Raw genomic sequence first — 24,248 nt, 5'->3', positions numbered from 1 at the left:
AATATAAGCCATACCCCGAAAGTAAGACATATGTCTTACTTTCGGGGAAACACGGTACTAAAAGCGAGGGAGGCGTCCGCTACTCCCGCCGCCGCCTTTGCTCTCCCCGCCGCGCCTGGGGCTGCCTGCCTGCCTGCTGCCGTAGCCGGGCTGGGCGCGGGGCATCCTCGGTGTTGGGCAGCAGCGGGAGGAGCCGCAGCCTCCGGAGCCAGCCAGCCGGGCGCCCCCAGGACGCGCATCGCAGACCGGCCCCGCCGCGGCGCAGGAGGGATGAAGGCCGGGCCTGACGGGCAGCCGCGCCTGCCGCGCAATGCCGCCTAACGCCGCCCGCCCGGAGGAGAAGAGGCCTCGCCCGGGCCGAAGCCGCCTTTGGTCTCCCCGCCGCGCCTGGGGCTGCCTGCCTGCCTGCTGCTGTAGCTGGGCTGGGCGCGGGGCATCCTCGGCGTTGGGCAGCAGGCAGGCAGGCAGCCCCAGGCGGGGTGGGGAGAGCAAAGGCGGCTTCGGCCCGGGCGAGGCCTCTTCTCCTCCGGGCAGCCGCGCCTGCCGCGCAACGCCGCCTAACGCCGCCCGCCCGGAGGAGAAGAGGCCTCGCCCGGGCCGAAGCTGCCTTTGCTCTCCCCGCCGCGCCTGGGGCTGCCTGCCTGCCTGCTGCCCAACGCCGAGGATGCCCCGCGCCCAGCCCGGCTACGGCAGCAGGCAGGTAGGCAGCCCCAGGCGCGGCGGGGAGACCAAAGGCGGCTTTGGCCCGGCGCGGCGGGGAGAGCAGGCAGCCCCAGGTGCGGCGGGAAGAGCAAAGGCGGCTTCGGCCCGGGCGAGGCCTCTTCTCCTCCGGGCAGCCGCGCCTGCCGCGCAACGCCGCCTAACGCCGCCCGCCCGGAGGAGAAGAGGCCTCGCCCGGGCCGAAGCCGCCTTTGCTCTCCCCGCCGCGCCTGGGGCTGCCTGCCTACCTGCTGCCGTAGCCGGGCTGGGCGCGGGGCATCCTCGGCGTTGGGCAGCAGCGGGAGGAGCCGCAGCCTCCGGAGCCGGCCAGCCGGGCGCCCCCAGGACGCGCATCGCGGACCGGCCCCGCCGCGGCGCAGGAGGGATGGAGGCCGGGCCCGACGGGCAGCCGCGCCTGCCGTGCAACGCCGCCTAATGCCACCCGCCCGGAGGCGAAGAGGCCTCGCCCGGGCCGAAGCCCGAAGACGAGCCGGCCCCGGTGCCCGGGACAATATAACACATACCCCCAAAGTAAGACACAGTGGGGCTTTTGGGGGTAAAAAGATAGTAAGACACTGCCTTACTATCGGGGAAACACGGTAGTCCTTATGATCAATTAGAATTATTATATTGTTGCAAAGGAGTTGATGCCCAGTTGAGTCTAAAATTAACCGTTCAACCTGGGTGTCTAAAGATGGTTCATCGATGATGCGGTTTTCCATTCTTAAATAAGAGGACTTACTCATCATCCCATAAAACAGATTAAATATACAATGTGACTGCAGGCTCTTGAGGTCTTGTTTATAAATATAAAATCCATGCAAGGCAGTTTGCAAGATGATTTGCTGGAGTGAGGTCGGTGAGTGATCTGTAGATAGACGTGAATTCTAAGATGCATACTTTATGCAATTAAATGAATAAACAATAAATTATTTTCCAGTAGAAGAGGGCTGTGAAATGTCCCTTGTCTAATGATTTCTGATATTCTGGGAGACTTCAGTACACATTTTGAATTTTAATGTTTTATTAAACATTAATACAATCCTTTATATTTCTTCTCTGACCAATAGGACATTCTCTGGAAACTAGTTACGGTATTTGATTGTAATGGTATAATGTTAATGAATGTTTTTTTTAAATGTTTTAGATTTTTTTTTTAAATTGTATTAATTGGATTTATTGTATTGTGATGTCTACTATATATGCTGTGAGCTGCCCCGAGTCCTCGGAGAGGGGCGGCATACAAATCCAATTAAATATAAATAAATATAAATATAAATAATGTTGCTGGTAGTACATCAAATCATTAATTTTTCATGTTGCCCAGAGTCTCTATTTTGGCATATAGTACATTCATGAGCAAAATATGCCTAGGTTTGTTATCTTGCAAAACGTCTGGGCGTGTCGTTAAATAGTTTACTTAGAATTGGTCTTTTAAAAAAAAAACACAAAAACATTCAATCCAATTTCTCTAGACATGTCACTTATAAGTAGAGAGGCATGTACATATAAACACCTACTTAAGATTTTCCTTGTTTCTCTTCTGTTTCTGTAGCATGTATTTATACAAAAAGCAATGTTAAAAATGTAAATATTTGCTCAAAAAGCTCTACAGCTGATTGAAGTCTCCATTAAGTTGAGGTCAAGTCTTAGTGAGTACATGAAATAAATTTTTGAAGCTTTCTTGTTACTGTCCTTTTTCGCAGATTTGTTTTGAAATAATAATCGCCTGGGGATTGTGGTATATTGAAATACTTGCTAAGTTAATTCTGGTTAGTTTTTGAACAAGTTCAATCAAGGTCACTCTAAGGACTAATATATGCTGGAGTTCGCCATGGGTCAAGATATATACTCAAAATAGCAGAGTTCCAGTCAATAACGAAGTTACTTATCAACCTAATCAAATATGCTGCCTCTACAAAATACCTGCTTATGGGATTGTGGTAAAATGTTAAAGGACACACGATTTTTAAATGAACAAAATAAAATAGTCAGAATGTTACTGGATCTAGAGATATACTGTGAAATGAATTGGCTGAGGGGGCTGTAATTCGGGAAGTTCGATGATCAATTCGTCCCACAAAATAGATTACGGTACTTGGATCTTTTGGTCTTTCTACTGAATATGTGATTATTCATGGTAAAATGCAGTTTCCAAAAAAAAATTGAGAATAACAAGAAACCAAATGTATCAAAAGCTTTTCCAAAAGCAGCTTTAAAAAGTTACTATTCTAGCACATCCTAGGGTGTCAACAGACTCAGGCTCAATCCAGATAAGACGGAGTGGCTGTGGGTTCTGCCTCCCAAGGACAATTCCATCTGTCCGTCCATAACCCTGGGGGGGAATTACTGACCCCCTCAGAGAGGGTCCGCAACTTGGGCGTCCTCCTCGACCCACAGCTCACATTAGAGAAACATCTTTCAGCTGTGGCGAGGGGGGCGTTTGCCCAGGTTTGCCTGGTGCACCAGTTGCGGCCCTATCTGGACCGGGACTCACTGCTCACAGTCACTCATGCCCTCATCACCTCGAGGTTCAACTACTGTAATGCTCTCTACATGGGGCTACCTTTGAAAAGTGTTCGGAAACTTCAGATCGTGCAGAATGCAGCTGCGAGAGCAATCTTGGGCTTCCCAAGGTATGCCCATGTTACACCAACACTCTGCAGTCTGCATTGGTTGCCGATCAATTTCCGGTCACAGTTCAAAGTGTTGGTTATGACCTATAAAGCCCTTCATGGCATCGGACCAGAATATCTCCGGTACCGCCTTCTGCCACACGAATCCCAGCAACCGATTAGGTTCCACAGAGTTGGCCTTCTCCGGGTCCTGTCGACTAAACAATGTCATTTGGCGGGACCCAGGAGAAGAGCCTTCTCTGTGGCGGCCCCGACCCTCTGGAACCAGCTCCCCCCAGATATCAGAGTTGCCCCACCCTCTTTGCCTTTCGCAAGCTCCTTAAAACCCACTTCTGTCGTCAGGCATGGGGGAATTGAAATTTTTCCCCCTTCCCCCTAGGCTTATAGAATTTATACATGGTATGCTTGTTTGTATGATTGGTCTCTTAAATTGGGGTTTTTTAGATTACTTTTTAATATTAGATTTGTTACATTGTTTTCTTTATTGTTGTTAGCTGCCCCGAGTCTTCGGAGAGGGGCGGCATACAAATCTAATAAATAAATAAATAAATAAAACATTATTTATTTATTAAATCTATTTGCCACCCATCCGAGAAGCTATATTTTACCAAAGTTATATTTTTATGCGTGTTTGATTGTTGGTTCGTTTGTTCATTCCATTTCTATAGCCGCCTGTCTTAGTGACTCTAGCTGGCTTACAGTTCAAAAATTACAAGTAGTGCCCAACTTACAATGGTTCATTTAGTGACCGTTTGACGTTGCAGCGGCACTGCAAAAGTGACATGACCATTTTTCACGCTTTACGACCATTGCAGCATCTCCACGGTCATGTGATCAAAATTCAGACCTTTTGGCACCTGATTCATATTTATGATGGTTGCAGTGTCCTGAGGTCATGTGAGTTCACTTTTTGCAAGATTCTGACTGTTTGTCAATGGGGAAGCCAAGATTTACTTGATAACTGTGTTACTAACTTAACTATGTTTGATTCACTTAACAAGCATGGCAAGAAAACATGCCTGGGATAAACATATATCCCTACAAGAAATAGTATAAGGGGAGACTAGATGGATCATGAGATCTTTTTCTGCCGTCAATCTTCTATGTTTCTATGTTTCTAAGAAAAGTTGTAAAATGGGGCAAAATTCGGTCTCACTGAGCAATTTCTCACAGACATTTGGGGCTCATTTAAGATCATAAGTTGAGGACTACCTGCGTAATGTCTATTTATTTATTTATTTATTCAATTTCTATAGTTACCTGTCTCAATTCAATTCAAACACAATAGAACAATCAAAAAACTAAAAAACTTTTTAAAGCAATAAAAACAATAGAAACGTCTAAAATAAATATACTGTACATAGAAGCCGAGATACTTGGCCAATTAACAAAATAGCCAGGAAAAGGGGCCCTTAGCACTGTCCTGGGCATGCAAACTTAATCAGGTTTTTTTAGAAGTTGGCATAGAAGAATGATTAGATAGATAGATAGATAGATAGATAGATAGATAGATAGATAGATAGATAGATAGATAGATAGATAGAAACGTAGAAACATAGAAACATTGAAACATAGAAGACTGACGGCAGAAAAAGACCTCATGGTCCATCTAGTCTGCCCTTATACTATTTCCCGTATTTTATCTTACAATGGATATATGTTTATCCCAGGCATATTTAAATTCAGTTACTGTGGATTTACCAACCACGTCTGCTGGAAGTTTGTTCCAAGGATCTACTACTCTTTCAGTAAAATAATATTTTCTCATGTTGCTTTTGATCTTTCTCCCAACTAACTTCAGATTGTGTCCCCTTGTTCCTGTGTTCACTTTCCTATTAAAAACACTTCCCTCCAGAACCTTATTTAACCCTTTAACATATTTAAATGTTTCAATCATGTCCCCCCTTTTCCTTCTGTCCTCCAGACTATACAGATTGAGTTCATTAAGTCTTTCCTGATACGTTTTATGCTTAAGACCTTCCACCATTCTTGTAGCCCATCTTTGGACCCGTTCAATTTTGTCAATATCTTTTTGTAGGTGAGGTCTCCAGAATAGATAGATAGATAGATAGATAGATAGATAGATAGATAGATAGATAGATAGATGGTGACAAGGCTGGGGCTCGTTTAATCTCCTTCTGCACCTCAGAGACCGTTCCTCCATTTTGAAAAGCAGGGCTCAGCTTTAACCTTCTGCTGCGCTCAGTCATTCTCTGTTCCTTTCTATGGTTGAAATCTGAAGTTGCTTCTCTTGACCCAAGAGAAGACAACATGGTGCAGTGGCCTGCAGTGCCTGAGGGAGGAAGGAAGGACTGCGCAACTGATTGTACAATTTCAATACAGGAGTGAGGACCTTAGCTCACAGCAATTCTCTTTCTTCTATAGGTTCAGATAAATGTATCCAATATGGACCATTCCTTGGACTGCTTTGGGCATCTCCTGTGGATGCTGATGTTGGCTCATTGGCTACTGCAAGATGTCCACGGGTTTTTCCCCAACATCTGGTATCGGACCATGGGCTTCACCTTGGGATCCATCACCCACCAGGACATGACTGAAGATGCAATTCTGAACATCACTGTTCGCCTCTTTTCAGAAATACCTCATCCTACCAAGGGCACTCGCATCCAAGAAGAGGACTTTAAGGTGAGAGAGAACTCCAGGACCGCCTTCTGCCGCACGAATCCCAGCGGCCAATTAGGTCCCACAGAGTTGGCCTTCTCCGGGTCCCGTCAGCTAAACAATGTCAGCTGGCGGGGCCCAGAGGAAGAGCCTTCTCTGTGGAGGCCCTGGCCCTCTGAAATCAACTCCCTCCAGAGATTCGAACAGCCCCCACCCTCCTTGCCTTCCGTAAAATGCTGAAGACCCACCTTTGTTGCCAGGCGTGGGGATAATTACCCCCCCCCCTTTGTTATGTTTTCGACCTTATTGTATGATGGAACGGGTTGAATGTGTATGATTGTGTAGTTATGGATTTTACTACGTTATTAATGTTTTAAAATTGGTTTAATTTTTTTACTATTGGATTTGTAATGCATTGTATCACTGTTTTGTTGTGATCCTCCCTGAGTCTTTGGAGAGGAGCGGCATACAAATCTAATAAATAATAATAACAATAGTAACAATAGTAATAATAATAATAATAATAATAATAATAATAATAATAATAATAACTGGAGGTGGATTCTGGAAAGGAACGTGAGGTGAAAGGGGCAGAGATATCTGCAGGGAAGTGGGACATGTTACATCAGGAGTGGACAATTAATTTCCCCAAGCGTCCACATGAGGAGTTTTACTGTTGAGAAGGGCTGAACTAATAGAGCTGTAAAGATGCGTTGAGACGCACACATGCACAATGTAAATTGGAAAAAAAAATTGCGGTCACCTTCAAAATGAAAGCTATGCAGTTGTATTGCATGCATGGTGTTCACTTATTTATTTATTTTATGTATGTACGAGGGTCACCCCGAAAGTAATGCACCACATTTTTTTCATTGTGTTCAATAAATAATTATTTATTGAACACAATGAAACTTACACACAAGAAAGAATGATGTTTCTTCTACACTCTCTATTTTTCCACATAATCTCTGTCCCGTTCTATGGCCTTCCTCCAGGGAGACACAAGAGTGTGTATGCCCGGTCAGTACCACACCTTGTTCTGGTCACAAAGCCATTTCTGCACTGTGCAAATCACCGAACCATCTTCTAATGGCCTCCCCCTGTGTGCCCAGCGACTAAACGTACTTCTGTCGATTGCAGATTCTCCACAAACTGTACACAAACGTTTGTGAATGTTCTCAACAGTTTCTTTCTCCGCAGTGATAAATTCAATGATGGCACGCTGCTTGTAGCGTACATCACTTACAGATGCCATTTCGAAACACTGCTGCAACTACACTATCTGTCTGAAGAAATGCAAAATTTACACACGCACTCCTGACAATTCAAATAATGTATATCTAAAGTTTTGCATTTGTACCATTACTGTGGTGCATTGTTTTCTGGGCATCCCTCATATTTTGTCAAGGATTTACAAGGTAGTAGGTATTGGTATAAACGTAAACATTAGCAAAGTAGGTACAGGTAAATTAGGCAATAGGACAGTAGGACAGGGATGGTAGGCACAATGGTGCACTTATGCACACCTCTTACAGACCTTTAGGAATGGGGTGAGATCGACTGTAGACAGTCTAAGGTGAAAGTTTTTGGCATTTTGGAAAGAAACCACAGAGTCGTATAGTGCATTCCGGGCATTGATCTCTCTGTTTATTTATTTATTATTTGGATTTGTATGCCGCCCCTCTCCGAAGACTCGGAGAAAGACTGCAGAAAGTCATACTTTCTGCAGTTGAGTTTTGAGTGGTTTACATTGAGTTTGAATCTGTTGTGTGTTCATGTATTGTTGCCGTTGACGCTGAAGTATTCATTGACTGCTAGGACATTGTGGTAGATGATTTTATGAATGACATTTAGATCAGATTGAAGGTGACGTAGCTCTTAGCTATCTAGCTACTGTATCTAAGACGCAGCTCTTAGCTATCTAATTTCAAGTCTGGTGGAATAAGGTATTCTCGATTGTATTGACATCAATTATTTACATTTGTTTTCTAATTTCCAATTGACCTCATGATGGTGGGACAGAGACAGCTAATGTGCTGGATGTGGCTTGGAGGCCATTAAATGCCCAAATCTGAGTTATAGCAACTGTATTCCTCAATGATATTAAAATCAAATTATTGCAGCCATTAGCCACCCCGAGTCTACGGAAAGTGGCGGCATACAAATCTAATAAATAAATAAATAATCAGCAGAAAGAAAAGAAAGGAGGAAATAAAGGGTTTTTAAAAGATATTTTATACATTTTTAATAAACATTAAAAATAATAAATGACTACACAAACAGTGGGTTGTCTGAGTACAATTAATTTTGAGAAACAATCATACTAGCGACAATATTAATAACATTAATAATCATATAACAATAACAATAACAACAATATTTGCTTATACATTTCAATATACCTTCTTTATATAACTAATCATTCTCTTAAGCTGTTAAAATTTGAATTTTTGTTTCTATTAGTTTGCCATTGATAAAACACATCCCATGTTAAAAAATATTCTGTTTTTTCCTTCTCTTTCATTTTAAGTTTTACTTTATCCAGACGAAAGTAGTTTTGAATATCTAGAACATTTAGTAATAAAAATGGAGGAATGATGCACTTTAAAAAACCGCTTAAAAGCATCATTCTTATTAGTTAAAACTAATCTAAAATCTACAATTGTAGATCCCCTAACAAATCTGAGGAAGGTATAATACAATAGCTGGCATAATAATAATAATAAAAATGACCAATGGGTAATTCTGAGACAGAGTCATTCCCTGCTCAAACTAGTACATTTACTCTTAATTAACCTTTGTCTAATTTTGCATATCACTGTACAGACCTTGTATGTTATTTTAGAATTAATATCAGAAAGTACGAATTGTTTGTAAATCAGTGACATTGTACCAAGTCCTCCTTTATTTATCTGAATTGCAATGCCGTTGAGGCGTGGGGGGTAGGGGATCTTGCTCAGACACCCCAAAGTGCATCTTGTTCATTGCTTATCAGCAAAAAAACAAACAAACCCAAAACCACCCAGGCAGTCTAACCAGTTTATTTGATTTTTGCTGCCAATTAAAATACCAGTTCCCAGTTTAGAACAGTTCCTTTATCATTCCTTTATCATATAAGAGCCACAGTGGTGCAGTGGTTAGAGTGCAGTACTGCAAGATACTTCTGCTGATCGCCAGCTGCCAGCAGTTTGACAGATCGAATCTCACCAGGCTCATGGCTGACTCAGGCTTCCTAGGTGTATAAAATGAGGACCCAGATTGTTGGGGGCAATAGGCTGACTCTGTAAAACTGCTTAGAGAGGGCTGTGAAGCGGTATGTAAGTGCTATTGCTATTGTCAGTGACAGTGGGTGCTAGTGCTGTTACTGATGATTTCAATTACGCAACCAATCCCATTGTTTGACATATTCTGCAACACTCATTCAGTGAATGGAGCAGTGGTTAAGCAGACATGGCAGTCGTTAAGTAAAACCAGCAAGTATCTTTTGCCAAAAACTGGAAGTAGCTTTGCCGGTTTCCAGCAAAACATGTTGTAAACCACAGTCATATGACTGCAGAATGGCCATAAATGTGGGCTGGTTGCCAAGTGTCCAAAATGAGATCACATGACTATGAGGGGGCAGCGTCAGAACTTTGAATCTGCGCCATAAGGGAGGGTTGTTGGAACCTTGAGTGGCCATAATCAAACCGGTCATTAAGCGAGGACTACCTGCCTAATAAAAAACTTTGAGGAATGAAAGGAATGAATCAAACACTATATTTAATTTAATCTGTCTGTCTGTCTGTCTGTCTGTCTGTCTGTCTCTATCTATCTATCTATCTATCTATCTATCTATCTATCTATCTATCTATCTAATCTATATCTATCTATCTAATCTATCTATCTATCTAATCTATCTATCTATCTATGTAATCTATCTATCTATCTATCTATCTATCTATCTATTCTATCTAACCTATCTATCTATCTATCTATCTATCTATCTATCTATGTAATCTATCTATCTATCTATCTATCTATCTATCTAATCTATCTATCTATCTATGTAATCTATCTATCTATCTATCTAATCTATCTATCTATCTATCTATCTATCTATTCTATCTAATCTATCTATCTATCTATCTATCTATCTAATCTATCTATCTATCTAATCTATTTATCTATCTAATCTATCTATCTATCTATCTATCTATCTAATCTATCTATCTATCTAATCTATCTATCTGTCTATCTAATCTATCTGTCTATCTATCTATCTATCTATCTATCTATCTAATCTATCTATCTATCTATCTATCTATCTATCTATCTAATCTATCTATCTATCTATCTAATCTATCTATCTATCTATCTATCTAATCTATCTATCTATCTATCTATCTAATCTATCTATCTATCTATCTATCTATCTATCTATCTATCTAATCTATCTATCTATCTAATCTATCTATCTAATCTACCTAACTACCTATCTATCTATCTATCTATCTATCTATCTATCTATCTATCTATCTATCTATCTATCTATCTATCTATCTAATCTATCTATCTATCTATCTATCTATCTATCTATCTAATCTATCTATCTATCTATCTATCTATCTATCTATCTAATCTATCTATCTATCTAATCTATTTATCTATCTAATCTATCTATCTATCTATCTATCTATCTATCTATCTAATCTATCTATCTATCTAATCTATCTATCTGTCTATCTAATCTATCTGTCTATCTATCTATCTATCTATCTATCTATCTATCTATCTATCTATCTATCTATCTAATCTATCTATCTATCTATCTATCTATCTAATCTATCTATCTATATCTATCTAATCTATCTATCTATCTATCTATCTATCTATCTATCTATCTATCCTATCTAACCTATCTATCTATCTATCTATCTATCTATCTATCTATCTATCTATCTATCTATCTATCTATCTATCTATGTAATCTATCTATCTATCTATCTATCTATCTATCTAATCTATCTATCTATGTAATCTATCTATCTATCTATCTAATCTATCTATCTATCTATCTAATCTATCTATCTATCTATCTATCTATCTATTCTATCTAATCTATCTATCTATCTATCTATCTAATCTATCTATCTATCTAATCTATTTATCTATCTAATCTATCTATCTATCTATCTATCTAATCTATCTATCTATCTAATCTATCTATCTGTATATCTAATCTATCTGTCTATCTATCTATCTATCTATCTATCTATCTATCTATCTAATCTATCTATCTATCTATCTATCTAATCTATCTATCTATCTATCTATCTAATCTATCTATCTATCTATCTAATCTATCTATCTATCTATCTATCTATCTATCTATCTAATCTATCTATCTATCTATCTATCTATCTAATCTACCTATCTATCTATCTATCTATCTATCTATCTATCTATCTATCTATCTATCTATCTATCTATCTAATCTATCTATCTAATCTACCTATCTACCTACCTATCTATCTATCTATCTATCTATCTAATCTATCTATCTAATCTACCTATCTACCTATCTACCTATCTACCTATCTACCTATCTACCTATCTACCTATCTACCTATCTACCTATCTACCTATCTACCTATCTACCTATCTACCTATCTACCTATCTACCTATCTACCTATCTACCTATCTACCTATCTACCTATCTACCTATCTACCTATCTACCTATCTACCTATCTACCTATCTACCTATCTACCTATCTACCTATCTACCTATCTATCTATCTATCTATCTATCTATCTATCTATCTATCTATCTATCTATCTTTATATGCCGCCCAATTCCGCAGGATTCAGAAGTTGCATTTACAGGACAACATAAGGCTAGGTGTGGGATTCTGGGAGTTGAAGTTCACACCTCTTAAAGTTGCCTATATTGAGAAAAACCGGCCATTTAAATTCAGCCCATCGATCTATATGTATTTCAGTTGAGACATATGCTTTCGTTTCTCCTCAACCCACTCTTCCTTCTCTACTTTATGGGGTAGAGCAAACCTAAGAACTAATCTAACATGTTGTTTAACATTATTTCTGATTCCACCTCAATAGGACAAGACCCTGTTGGCTGACGACATCTTTGCCGCTTTCTATGGTCTTGAGGTGTCGGCCAAGCGTTTCCGTGCAGCCATCGCAGAAGTGGCCAACGCCAATGCCGCCATGGACTTTGGGAATACGACCCGGGATGACCCCATTTTCCACTTTGATTCGGAGCTCATTCACTCCGCCAACAACTGGCTGTTGCATGTTCGCAAAGAGATCCTTCAAGCGGTGCGTTCTGAGCAATATGGCATTGCCCGAAAAAAGCTAGGACAGCTGCTCCATTCCTTGCAGGTATTCACCAAAATGAACCAAATTCAAAATTAGAATCGCAGGCTTCCTGGTGGTAACCAGCAGTGGGTTGCTCCCGCTTTTGACCAATTCTTAGAACAGCGGGAGGCTCCGCCCATCCACCTGGGACACTGTGCAAGTGCAGATGTTTATGTGCATGTGTAGAAGTGTTGCATTTACAAAAATTTTACAATACACCACTGCGGGTAACCCCAATTCTGTAGACGTAATGATATCATGGTTCCAAGTAACAGTCTTATAGCAAGCAAAACTCCGAGGCAGAGAAATTCCCTTCGGGATTGGGCGGCATAGAAGTCAATAAATAAAATAAAATAAAATAAAATAAAATAAAATAAAATAAAATAAAATAAAATAAAATAAAATAAAATAAAATAATAAAATAAAATAAAATAAAATAAAATAAAATAAAATAAAATAAAATAAAATAAAATAAAATAAAATAAAATAAAATAAATTCCTCAAAGAATCGCTTTATTGGAGATATCAAATTGGCACAAATCTGGTGAAAACCGACTGTGAAGGTTTCTGCGGTTTTCACTTAATTAAAAGAGAAATTTTTCTCTCAACCCCAAACTATCAGTCACATGGTCCAATGAAAGTGCCGTCTGGTTGCCTGGTGACATCACTCCGCCTTCCTCTGACTAGGTGTGAGATACGGCCTTTTTTCCCAAGAGAAAGTATTTTGTTTTGGCTAATTTCCCCTGCCTATCCCTTAGCTCAATGATTTTCAACCTTTTTTGAGCCGCAGCACATTTTTTACATTTACAAAACCCTGGGGCACATTGAGCCGGGGGGGGGGGGGGGCTAAAAAAAGTTTGGACAAAAAAATTCTCTCTCTCTTCCTCCCCTTCGCTCTATTTCTTTCTCCCTCCCTCTTTCTCTCCCTTCCTTCCTCTTTCTTTCTCTCTCTCTCCATCTCTCTTTCTTTCTCTTCCTTCCTCTCTTTTTTGCTCTTTCTCTCCCCCTCCCTCCCTCCCTCTGTCTTTCTCTCCCTCCTTCCCTCCCTCTTTCTCTCTCTCTCTCTCTTTCTCTTTCTTTTGTTCTCTTTCACTCTCTTTCTCTCTCTCTAGTTCTCTTTCTCTCTCTATCTCTTGCTTTCTTTCTCCCTGACCTTCGCGGCACACCTGACCATGTCTCGCGGCACACTAGTGTGCCACGGCACACTGGTTGAAAAACACTGCCTTAGCTCCAGTGTAGCAACACTGAAACTCCAAGATTGCGCCTGTCAAGTCAGTTCCAGGGCAGGGGTGGATTCTAATTTACCTCACTGCCAGTTCACTTCCTCCCATGCCGTGTAGGTGTACCTCATGGGCACACACTTTCTGCATGTACAGTGCCGAAAAATCTGGGAAAAAACCAGAAAACAAGATGGTGACTACACGTGCAGTGCTGGAGCCTCGGCTTCTCTGCATATTCAGAAGAAGGGGAAAAAAATTGTTTAAAAGATGGCCATTGTCCACGGAATGGCACTAACCGAACCAATTCTGTGATGTCGTCATGATATTCCCAGTGGGTCGCTACCCGGTCATGGGCTCCTCCCCCACATGGGGGAACGCCATCCGGGTAGTGGAAATGGCCTGGGAACGCCATGAATGACAGATTTTCTTTGCTTCTGTGCATATGTGGAAGCAAAAATACCGGCGAAAATAGCCAAAAACTCGCACTTGTGAGATTTTATCCATTTTTCACCGTCGTTTGCTTCTATGCATGCACGGAAGCAAAATTATCAGCAAAAATAGCTGAAGAAGTTGGCAAACGGGCCAATTCTGGCCTCCAGAGGGCCTTGGTAGAGGTGGGGGAAAGGCTGTTTTCACCCTCTCCAGGCTCCTAGAAAGGCTCTAAACCTTGGGGGAGCAAAAAAACAGGACTTCCCCAACCCCTTCATAGGCTGGAAACAGGCTGTTTTTCCAACTCCTAGTAGGCCCAGAAGGCCCGAAAATCAGTTGGCCTTAGCGCGCCAGACCTAAATGATCTGGGGGAGCAAAAAATATGGAATTTCTGATTCAATCGGAACTTGGCAAACAGGCCATTTCTGGCCTCTGGAGGGCCTCCAGGGTGATAGGGAAGTTCATTTTCATCCTCCCCAGGCTCTGAAGCCTAGGGGGAGCAAAAAACGGGAGTGCCATTGCGTGCTGGGAGCGGTGTATGTGTCATGCACGTATGCGTGGGGAGGGCCCACATGGGATTATGGGTGTGGCATGCATACAACTCCTCCCCTTTTGGCGCACGAATGAAAAAAGTTTCGCCATCGCTGCCCTGTATGGACTTTGATTTCTAAGCCCGCCAATCGATAAGTTTGTGTCTCTGTGGCTTCATTCTTATGCAATGAATAGACTAGCTGAGGCATGTCTGCAAACTTTATGCCAACCATCCCAGTCCTGAATAAGGGATTAGGTATCCAGAGAGATGAGAATAAACAGCTGTGCCCGGGGGAAGCATAACCAATTACGCACCTCAATTAATTCCCTTATATTGTCTATTATGAGTCAGCATGGCTTCATGTTTCTGCTTTTTTGAATAGTCTTCAATTTTCTGCAAAAACTTTGGGTGGTCCTGGACTTGCCACCGTTCATTTAGTAAGTGTTCAAACTTACAATGGCACTGTAAAAGGATTGGTCCATACACGACTATCACTGCATCTGAGCCGGAGTGGCACAGTGGTTAGAGTGACAGAGAAATTAGCTGTAGTTCAGCAGTTCAAATCTCACCACTAGCTCGAGGTTGATTCAACCTTCCATCCTTCCGAGGTGGCTAAAATGAGGACCCAGATTGTTGGAGGCAATAGGCTGATTCTGTAAACCGCTTAGAGAGGGCTATAAAAGCACTATGATGCGGTATACAGTATACCGGTAAGTCTAAATGCTATTGCTATCCCCACAGTCGTGTGATCAAAATTCGAGCCCTTTACAACTAACAGGCATGTATTTGTAATATTTGCAGCGTTTTAAGATCCTGCAATCGCTGTCTGTACCTTCCCAGATGGCTTCTGACATGCAAAGTTGGGGTGGGGGTGGGTGGGAATTCGCTTAACGACTAGATGATTCATTTATAGAAACATAGAAACGTAGAAGATTGACTGGCAGAAAAAGACCTCATTGTTTACCTAGTCTGCCCTTATACTATTTTCTGTATTTTATCTTAGGATGGATATATGTTTATCCCAGGCATGTTTAAATTCAATGACTGTGGATTTACCAACTATGTCTGTTGGAAGTTTGTTCCAAGTATCTACTACTCTCAGTAAAATAATATTTTCTCACGTTGCTTCTGATCTTTCTCCCAACTAACCTCAGATTGTGCCCCCTTGTTCTTGTGTTCACTTTCCTATTAAAAACACTTCCCTCCTGGACCTTATTTAACCCTTTGACATATTTAAATGTTTCGATCATGTCCCCCCCTTTCTATTCTGTCCTCCAGACTATACAGGTTGAGTTCATTAAGTCTTTCCTGATAAGTTTTATGCTTAAGACCTTTCACCGTTTTTGTAGCCCATTTTGGACCCATTCAATTTTATCAATATCTTTTTGTAGGTGAGGTCTCCAGACCTTTAACAACAGTAACAATTTGCTGATTAACCAAAGATTGTTAAAATCCGGCCTCATTCACTTAATAACCACCTAGATTAGCGGGTAGAAATTCTGGCTCCGTTTGTAGTTGTAAGTTGAGGACTGTCTGTATTGAAATCACGCAAAAAGAGTGAGAAACACTAGCTGAATTTGCCAACTTTGAGATCAAAATCCATAACACAGGAGCTGCTCACCCTCTTTCTTTCTGGCCAGGATTTCTACAGCCACAGTAACTGGGTAGAACTGGGATATGAAGGAATACTCCTTGACTTGGTTCATCCGGGCCGCGAAATTCAGTCTGTCGCTAAAGGTATGGATCACGTGCAGTTTTTCTCTTTTATCTGAGTTTGCCTCAACATAAGATATAGGAATAGAATAGAATAGAATAGAATAGAATAGAATAGAATCAGAGTTGGAAGGGATCTTGGGGGTCTTCTAGTCCAATCCTCTACTTAGGTGGGAAACTCTATACCAGATGTGGGTTCCTCCCAGTTTGGACCAGTTCACCTGAACAGGTAGCAACCCACTGGTGATGTCACGATGCCATCATGGAACTGGTTCAGTTAGTGCCATCTTTTTTAAAAAAAATGGGGAGGGGGTGTTGGAATTTTTTCCCATTTTTTTTCTTCCATGCACGTGCAGAAGCCGAGTTTCCGGCACTACGCATACATCACCATCGTGTTTTTGGCTTTTTAAAAAATGTAACTTTTTTTGGCACTGCACATGCGCGCCTACGACGCGTGGCCATGCGGCGCGGGAGGAAGTGAACTGGCAGCGAGGTAAGTTAGAACCCACCGCTGCCCTATACCAAAATGGTTGTCCAGTCTTTTAAAGACTTCCAGTGTTGGAGCATTCACAGCTTCTGGAGGCAAGTTGTTCCATTGATTGATTGTTCTGACTGTCAGGAGATATCTCCTTAGTTTTAAGTTGCTTTTCTCCTTGTTCAGTTTCCATCCATTGCTTCTCGTTCTACCCTCAGGTGCTTTGGAGAATAGCTTGACTCCTGAGATATTGGAACACTGCTATCATGTGCAGGGGCAGCTAAAAAAGCCAACACAATCTCAAGCTGCATCAACAGCTTCAGCACATTATTTTATCCCCTGGATAGTGCTTAAAAAAACCTTATTCGGAGCAAGTAGCTATGACAAATAGCCTGCAAAGATTTAGGGCTGGGGGAAAAAAACATTCAGAGAGAGTAGCAATGAAAAAGTCTGCAAGCTGGGAAGATTGCTAGTGCCTTGTTATGGCTGGAAAAATAATTAGTAAAAGCTACATTCAGAGTATAAGACGCACCCAAATTATCAGCCTCTTTTAGATGAGAAAAAAGGTGAGTCTTATACTCCGAAAAATACAACAAGTCTAAATGCTATTGCTATTGCAAGATCTTGCCAAGTGAAAGAGAGGAAAATGTAGAACAAGCATTCATTAGCAGTCCATTTTGCTGAGACCGAGGAGAGTCTCGGGACCCTTGCCCCAGCCTTTTCTCCTGCTACAATCCCCCTCCAGTCCCCCCCTTTTTTTTAAACTCCAAGCTATTTCTCTTGTGCCTTCTCAGCTGGCATCCCGACTTGCTACGACTGCTCTGAATGGACCTGCAAAGGAAATCTCCTGGACAAGCTTCTCACCACGGGTTACTATGGTTCCCATCCCGAAAAGCCTATTGGTATGTTTTTGTGGCCAACGGAGGGGGAAGGAAAAAAATAAATAAAAAAGCTCTGTTTGCAAGCCAAGGAGAATTCCCCCTCTCCCGTTAATACTATCAAAGGCGAAAAGCCTCATTTGTATTCTCCGTGCATCCTTAGAGAGTTGACGCTAAAATCTGTTAAGGAGGAGAAAATGAGCTTTGGCGCAGCTTCGAGAACTTCTTTTTTCTTCTTCTTTTCCCAAATGTGTTTCTTTGAGACGTTCTCTCTATCAGCTGCCTGTTTTATTTATAGTATTTGGTGTCTGGTGTGTGTGAGAGAATGAGCGAGAGAGAGAGATCACTCCTGTGGAACTGTGGAGAATTATAGGGCCTTTTCATGGTTAATGGATGGGGAAATGAATGAATCTTTTCTGCTTTAGGATTTGGAGGGTTTTTTTTGTTTTTGTCCTCTGAAGCTTAGTGGAGCCTTCCATATTGTTTCTCTCTGACCGAGGAAGAGAGGAAAAAACATAGAATAATGGAAGTCTCCAGCAAAAGGGCTTCCTAGATCGGTCCATAAATAAACCAGTTCCTTTATCAGTCCATCCTGGCAAAAATTCTGTGATCTCTTTTTTTTTTTTTAATGCAAGAAGCTATTTATTTATTATTTATTTATTAATCACATTTGTATGCCGCCCCTCTCCGCAGACTCAGGGCGGCTCACAGCAATAATAATACAATGTAAACAAATCTAATATTTAAGTTAATTTAAAACCCCAATTTAGAAACCAATCATACATACTAGCATACCATGCATAAATTTTATAAGCCTAGGGGGAGGGAAAAGTATCAATTCCCCCATGCCTGACGACAGAGGTGGGTTTTAAGGAGCTTACGAAAGGCTAGGAGGGTGGGGGCAACTCTGATATCTGGGGGGAGTTGGTTCCAAAGGGCCGGGGCCGCCACAGAGAAGGCTCTTCCCCTGGGTCCCGCCAAACGACATTGTTTAGTTGACGAGACCCGGAGAAGGCCAACTCTGTGGGACCTAACTGGTCGCTATTCTTATTTTGGCACAAAGCAAAATGCAAAATGTGTTCTAACATTATGCAGAATTCCTGAAACGTTCAGGCAGGCTGGATGAAATTACAGAGAATAACAGACCCCCATAAAGATTATGTGACAGAGCACACATTAAGAGGAATCTGGGATGTATATAAAAAAACCCTATAACAACAACAACAACAACAACAACAGAGTTGGAAGGGACCTTGAAGATCTTCTAGTCCAACCCCCTACTTAGGCAGGAATCCCTACACTACTTCAGGCAGGTGGTAATCCAACATCTTCTTAAAAACTTCCAGTGTTGGAGCATTCACAACTTCTGGAGGAAAGCTGTTCCACCGGTTAATTGTTCTAACTGTCAGGAAATTTCTCCCTTAGTTCTAAGTTACTTCTCTCCTTGTTTAGTTTCCACCCATTGGCAGAATGTAGTATTCTATTATTCCATGTCTGCTGAATATAACACCGCATTGGCGACAGGAAGAGCATCTAGCCAGTAAACACTCAGTTCCATTCAATTGCCCAGACTCCACCCCACAAGGGATTATGAGGTTATTAAATGGAGATGATGACCAGTATTGGGTTCCTACTTGGACAGGGAGGGGGAATGGTGCACTGGTAGCGGAAATGGAGCTGTGCGCACAGCTCCAGGTGACCGGTGAGTGTGTGTGTGTGTTGGAGTGAGATTGGGCTTCTGTGCATGCACAGAAAGCAAAATTTCATGAGGATGCGCGCATGTGTGAAATTTCAGTGATTTTCTGCCTCCATGCATGCGCTGGAGCAAAAAACCCACCGAAATCTCACACACGCGCGCATCTTCCCACAAGATTTGTTTCTTGCTCATGTGAAGAAGCCAAATCTCGGTCTGGCCCACCTGCCCGCCCACCGGTTATCTGAGCTGCATGCGGTAAGTTGGAACCCCTGCCTGACGATGATGATGGTGGTGGTGGCAGTGGTATTATTCCATCCTTCTCCAAGTGGTATTATTCCATCCTTCATTCTTTGCAGGCGAAGATGCTGGGCTGACGGTCTTTTTCCTCCTTCCTGTCTCCTCAGGGAAGTGCAGTCACGGTGGGCGGTTCGATGAGAGCCGCCATCAAGAACCTCGAGGCGGCATAAATAAGGACAGCGCCTCCATGTTCTTCTCACCTCACCATTACCTGCACCAGAAGGCTGCTAGGTTGGCCCAGGAGGCCTCCATACACTTCCTGGAGAAGACGTGGCGAGAAATAGGGAACAGGCAATTTATGAGGTAATCTGAAACATAAAAACATAGAAGATTGACGGCAGAAAAAGACCTCATGGTCCATCTAGTCTACCCTTGTACTATTTCCTGTATTTTATCTCAGGATGGATATATGTTTATCCCAGGCATGTTTAAATTCAGTTACTGTGGATTTATCAACCACGCCTGCTGGAAGTTTGTTCCAAGCATCTACTACTCTTTCAGTAAAATAATATTTTCTCACGTTGCTTTTGATCTTTCCCCCAACTAGCCTCCGATTGTGCCCCCTTGTTCTTGTGTTCACTTTCCTATTAAAAACACTTCTCTCCTGAAACTTATTTAACCCTTTAACATATTTAAATATTTTGATCATGTCCCCCCTTTCCCTTCTGTCCTCCAGACTATACAGATTGAGTTCATTAAATCTTTCCTTAATCTGGTCCATTCTTTTAAGATTCTTACGGTTAACTATCACTTATGGATATGGGGTTTGGCTGTAGATAGTCCCAGAAGTGTTTTTCTGAAATCCCCAGAATTTCCTCCGATCATTAATCCTGGAATTAGATATAGGACCATTTTATGTTGATTTTACACTCCTCTTTAGGCAGATTAGAAAACCTATAAATTATTAAATTTATATGCGTCCCACCTTACAATGAAATGACTCTAAAGAAATTAAAAGACCACGCTTATCTTTCTTATGGTAAACACCATTATTTTAAAAAAGTATCCAAAAAGTGTTAAGGAACAGCAAGCCAAAGAAATTACAGGGACAAATGTGAAAAAAAGGAGAAAACATACTTTAAAATTTATTTATTTATTTTGTTTATATATATGTATATATTTGACAGACAATTATAGTATAGTAATTTGTATAAATATAACATTAGAAAAGTAATGATAAAAAATAACAATAAAAGACAATAGAACAATAGTACAGGGACAGTATGTACAATGATGCACTTATGCAAGACCCTTACAGACCTCTTAGAAAGAGGGAAGAGGTCAATTGTAGATAGTCTAAGGTTAAAGGTTTTGGGGTTAGGAGTAGAAACCAGAGTCAGATAGTGCATTCCAAGCACTGATTACTCTACTGCTGAAGTCTTATTTTTTGCAGTCTAGTTTAGAGCGGTTGACATTTAGTTTGAATCTATTACGTGCTCGTGTGTTGTTGCGGTTGAAGGTGAAGTAGTCACTAACAGGAAGGACATTTTGGTATATGATTTTATGAACTATAGTTCAATTGGAATGGAGGCGACGGAAAACTAGTTTTCATCAACCTCATTTGCCATATCTTTCCATTTTTGCCAATTACCCTTGCTTCTACTAAACATTACTTTTTGATTTTCTTTAAATTTTTCGTCTCATTTTTTTTAGGATCTCACCACCACCTTCTCCATCATGTTTCTCATCTCCTTCCTCGCAACCCATTGGCTATTCTTTTACTTGTTTGTTCTATTTTTTAAATCTCTATTTGCTTTTTCTTTGTGACTGAAGCACATCAATGTGTCCTCTTTCATCCTTGTTTTTGTATGAATCCACATTCTTTCATCACTCATTCATTTGTGAGCCTTTCTTTTCTCCTTTCATTAAGCATGTTTCTTAACTACCCCTTTCCCATCACATTCAAATTACTGCCTCCTGTCACCCTCAATTTTCATTTACGCATAACAAAGCAAGCAGAAATCTCCTTTTTATATCCAGCCGGCTCAGCTTCTTTAAACAAACATTAATTACTCACATTTTCAGTTGTCTTGACAATCATTAATTCCGTATGATAGGCCGCATGCTGCCTAAGACGCTGAAAAATTTCCCTATTCATTAATTCCATGCAAGTGTCAAACAAGGCCTTCTTGATCTTCATTCATATTCATTTTCAGATCTCTTCTCTTCCTAGCACTGTACAGTTTAACAGTTGTTGCAAATCAATAGAGATCACAGCCAACAAGATAGCATTGGCTGAACACAGCAATACACACAATTACAATTACATTCATGCATGTTCCATTTAAAAATGTATTTTTTATTTTTATTAAGTATTATTACAAAACAGAGAAAACGAATGTAAACTAATAAAAAGGAAAAAGCAGAAGAAAAGGGAAATGAAAGAAGAGAAAGAGAAAGAAAGAAAGAAAGAAAGAGGAAAGGAGGGGGAAAGCAGAGAAGAGGAGAAAGGAAGGGAAAAAGAAGGAAGGAAGGAAGGAAGCAGAGAAGAAAGAATGAAAAAGGAAAGGAAGACAGGAAGAAAAAAGGAAAGTAAAAGAAAAAAGAGCAAGGAAGAAGAAAAAGAAAGAAAGAAAGAAAGAAAGAAAGAGGAAAGGAGGGGAGAGGAGAGGAGAAAGGAAAGGAAAAAGAAGGAAGGAAGGAAGGAAGGAGAGAAGAAAGGAAGAAAAAAGAAAGGAAAGCAAAAGAAAAAAACAGCAAGGAAGAAAGAAAAAGGAAGGAGAAAAAGAAAGGAAGGAAGGGAGAGAGGGAGGGAGGGAGAGGGGGGAGGAAGAGACAGAGGGGGGGAGGGAGAGAGAGAGAGAGAGAAAATGAGAAATTGAAGGCCTTCTCTCTATAGGTTTCCAGAGTTGTGGTTCATTACCGTAAGCCACACTTGATTGCATAAAGCACAATTGGTTGTTTTTGCATAGCCTAGTAAGCTGCAATCCTTATTTTACAGACCAGAAGTACTAAGCTTACTTAACATGCTAAGCCTACATAACCTGCATAATACACTAAGCCGACTCCAGATAAACCACATTATCTTTTAGCATCATGTATGAATTTGTCCTAGAGCAGTGATGGCGAACCTATGCACGGGTGCCATAGGTGGCACACGGTGACATATCTGCTGGCACATGAGCTGTTGCCTTAGCTCAGCTCCAATGTGCATGTATGTGCCGGCCAGCTGATTTTTGGCTCACACAGAGGCTCTGGGAGGGTGTTTTTGGCTTCCAGAGAGCCTCCCGGGGAATGGTGGAGGGCGTTTTTACCCTTCCCCGGCTCCAGGGAAGCCTTTGGAGCCTGGGGAGGGTGAAACACGAGCCCACTGGGCCCATCAGAAGTTGGGAAACAGGCTGTTTCCAGCCTCCAGAGAGCCTTAAATTAGGGATGTGGGCACTCACCTATGCATAATAGCAAACACACCCGCTTTTTCGGCACCCGAGGAAAAAAAGGTTTGCCATCACTGTCCTAGGGAATAATTTATGAAAAATGAAATAAATAAATAACTTATGAAATCACAATTCACACTTTTTTGTTTGAAGGTTGTTAGATATCAGCCCAACCACAGGCCTGAGCTTCGTTGTGGACACCACTGGAAGTATGGGGGAAGAAATCAGCGCGGCTAAATTTCAGGCATGGGAGATCATCGAGCGGCGCCAAGGCACCCCTCAACAACCAGATTTTTACCTCTTGGTGCCTTTCCACGATCCTGGTAAGATTACTGACATAGTCCCTTTTTTTAGTTGAATTTTATTTTTGTATACTATTGCTTGCTTGTTAACTTTTTGTCCCTAACTTCACGAAGTAGAACAGTAGAATACAAAGTAAAATAGAATACAAAGTTCTACTACTAATTCAGCTAATTTCTAGCTGTAGTTCAGCAATTCAAATCTTACCACTGGCTCAAGGTTGACTCAGCCTTCCATCCTTCCAAGGTGGGTAAAATGAGGACCCAGATTTTTGGGGGCAATATGCTGATTCTGTAACCCGCTTAGAGAGGGCTGTAAAAGCACTATGAAAAAGGTATATAAGTCTAAATGCTATTGCTATAAAGTTAAACGTGAAGAATATAAAATAAATAAAGCTTAAAATGGGAGACATGGAGACAAATAGGGAATTGTAACAAATTGTAAAAGCAATGTGAAGAGGTATATAAGCCTAAATGCTGTTGCTATAAAGTTAAAAGTGAAGAATATAAAATAAATAAAGCTTAAAATGGGAGACGTGGAGACAAATAGGGAATTGCAACATATCTACAACCTTGACATAACTTCTGGGTATTTGACCAAAGTCTTTGCTGAATTAAAAACATCTTTCCCTGCTGAAAGATGGATTTTGAAGACGAGTCTCTTCTTGCAAGGCTTTGGGATTTCTGATCAACAAGCTCTGGATGTTGGTAGAACAGAAAGATGGCTCTGTCCCAATGATCAGAGAAGCTCATGTGAGAAAATGTGTGTCTATGTGTGTGTTGGGGGGGGGGGGGGGCATTGTTCCTTGAATGATTCTAATTCAGTGTTTCTCAGTAAAAACAGTGTAACGCCACCAGTGGCAATAATATTCATAGCAATAAATCATTGTAAAACATCAGGATAAGCATTGCAATTCTAAAATTGCAATGAGTCTTTGGAGAAGGGCGGCATATAAGTACAATTAATAAAATAAATAAACAATAAATAAAAAATGGATTTCAAAAAAGGCCTTGGAAAA

General features: G+C 41.2%; 2 protein-coding genes across 6 annotated transcripts in view; one reads left to right on the top strand and one right to left on the bottom strand.

The window, feature by feature from the left end:
• The window catches only part of LOC139160193 (TNF receptor-associated factor 1-like), a 635,213-nt gene that overhangs the window by 279,272 nt on the left and 331,693 nt on the right, over positions 1–24,248 (bottom strand). The window lies entirely within an intron of this gene.
• Positions 1–24,248, top strand: part of VWA7 (von Willebrand factor A domain containing 7) — a 58,136-nt gene that overhangs the window by 6,971 nt on the left and 26,917 nt on the right. For all 3 annotated transcript variants that reach the window (XM_070737808.1, XM_070737810.1, XM_070737809.1), the window contains exons 2-7: positions 5,721–5,981; positions 12,059–12,340; positions 16,138–16,234; positions 17,480–17,587; positions 19,664–19,859; positions 23,084–23,253. In XM_070737808.1, the coding sequence (XP_070593909.1) occupies positions 5,721–5,981; positions 12,059–12,340; positions 16,138–16,234; positions 17,480–17,587; positions 19,664–19,859; positions 23,084–23,253 (1,114 nt within the window). The remainder of the gene's footprint in view (positions 1–5,720; positions 5,982–12,058; positions 12,341–16,137; positions 16,235–17,479; positions 17,588–19,663; positions 19,860–23,083; positions 23,254–24,248) is intronic.

Source organism: Erythrolamprus reginae, chromosome 2 (genome assembly GCF_031021105.1).
Source record: "Erythrolamprus reginae isolate rEryReg1 chromosome 2, rEryReg1.hap1, whole genome shotgun sequence".
NCBI lineage: Eukaryota > Metazoa > Chordata > Lepidosauria > Squamata > Dipsadidae > Erythrolamprus > Erythrolamprus reginae.
Note: the sequence above shows the minus strand (reverse complement) of the source record. Positions and strands in the feature narration are given on the sequence as shown.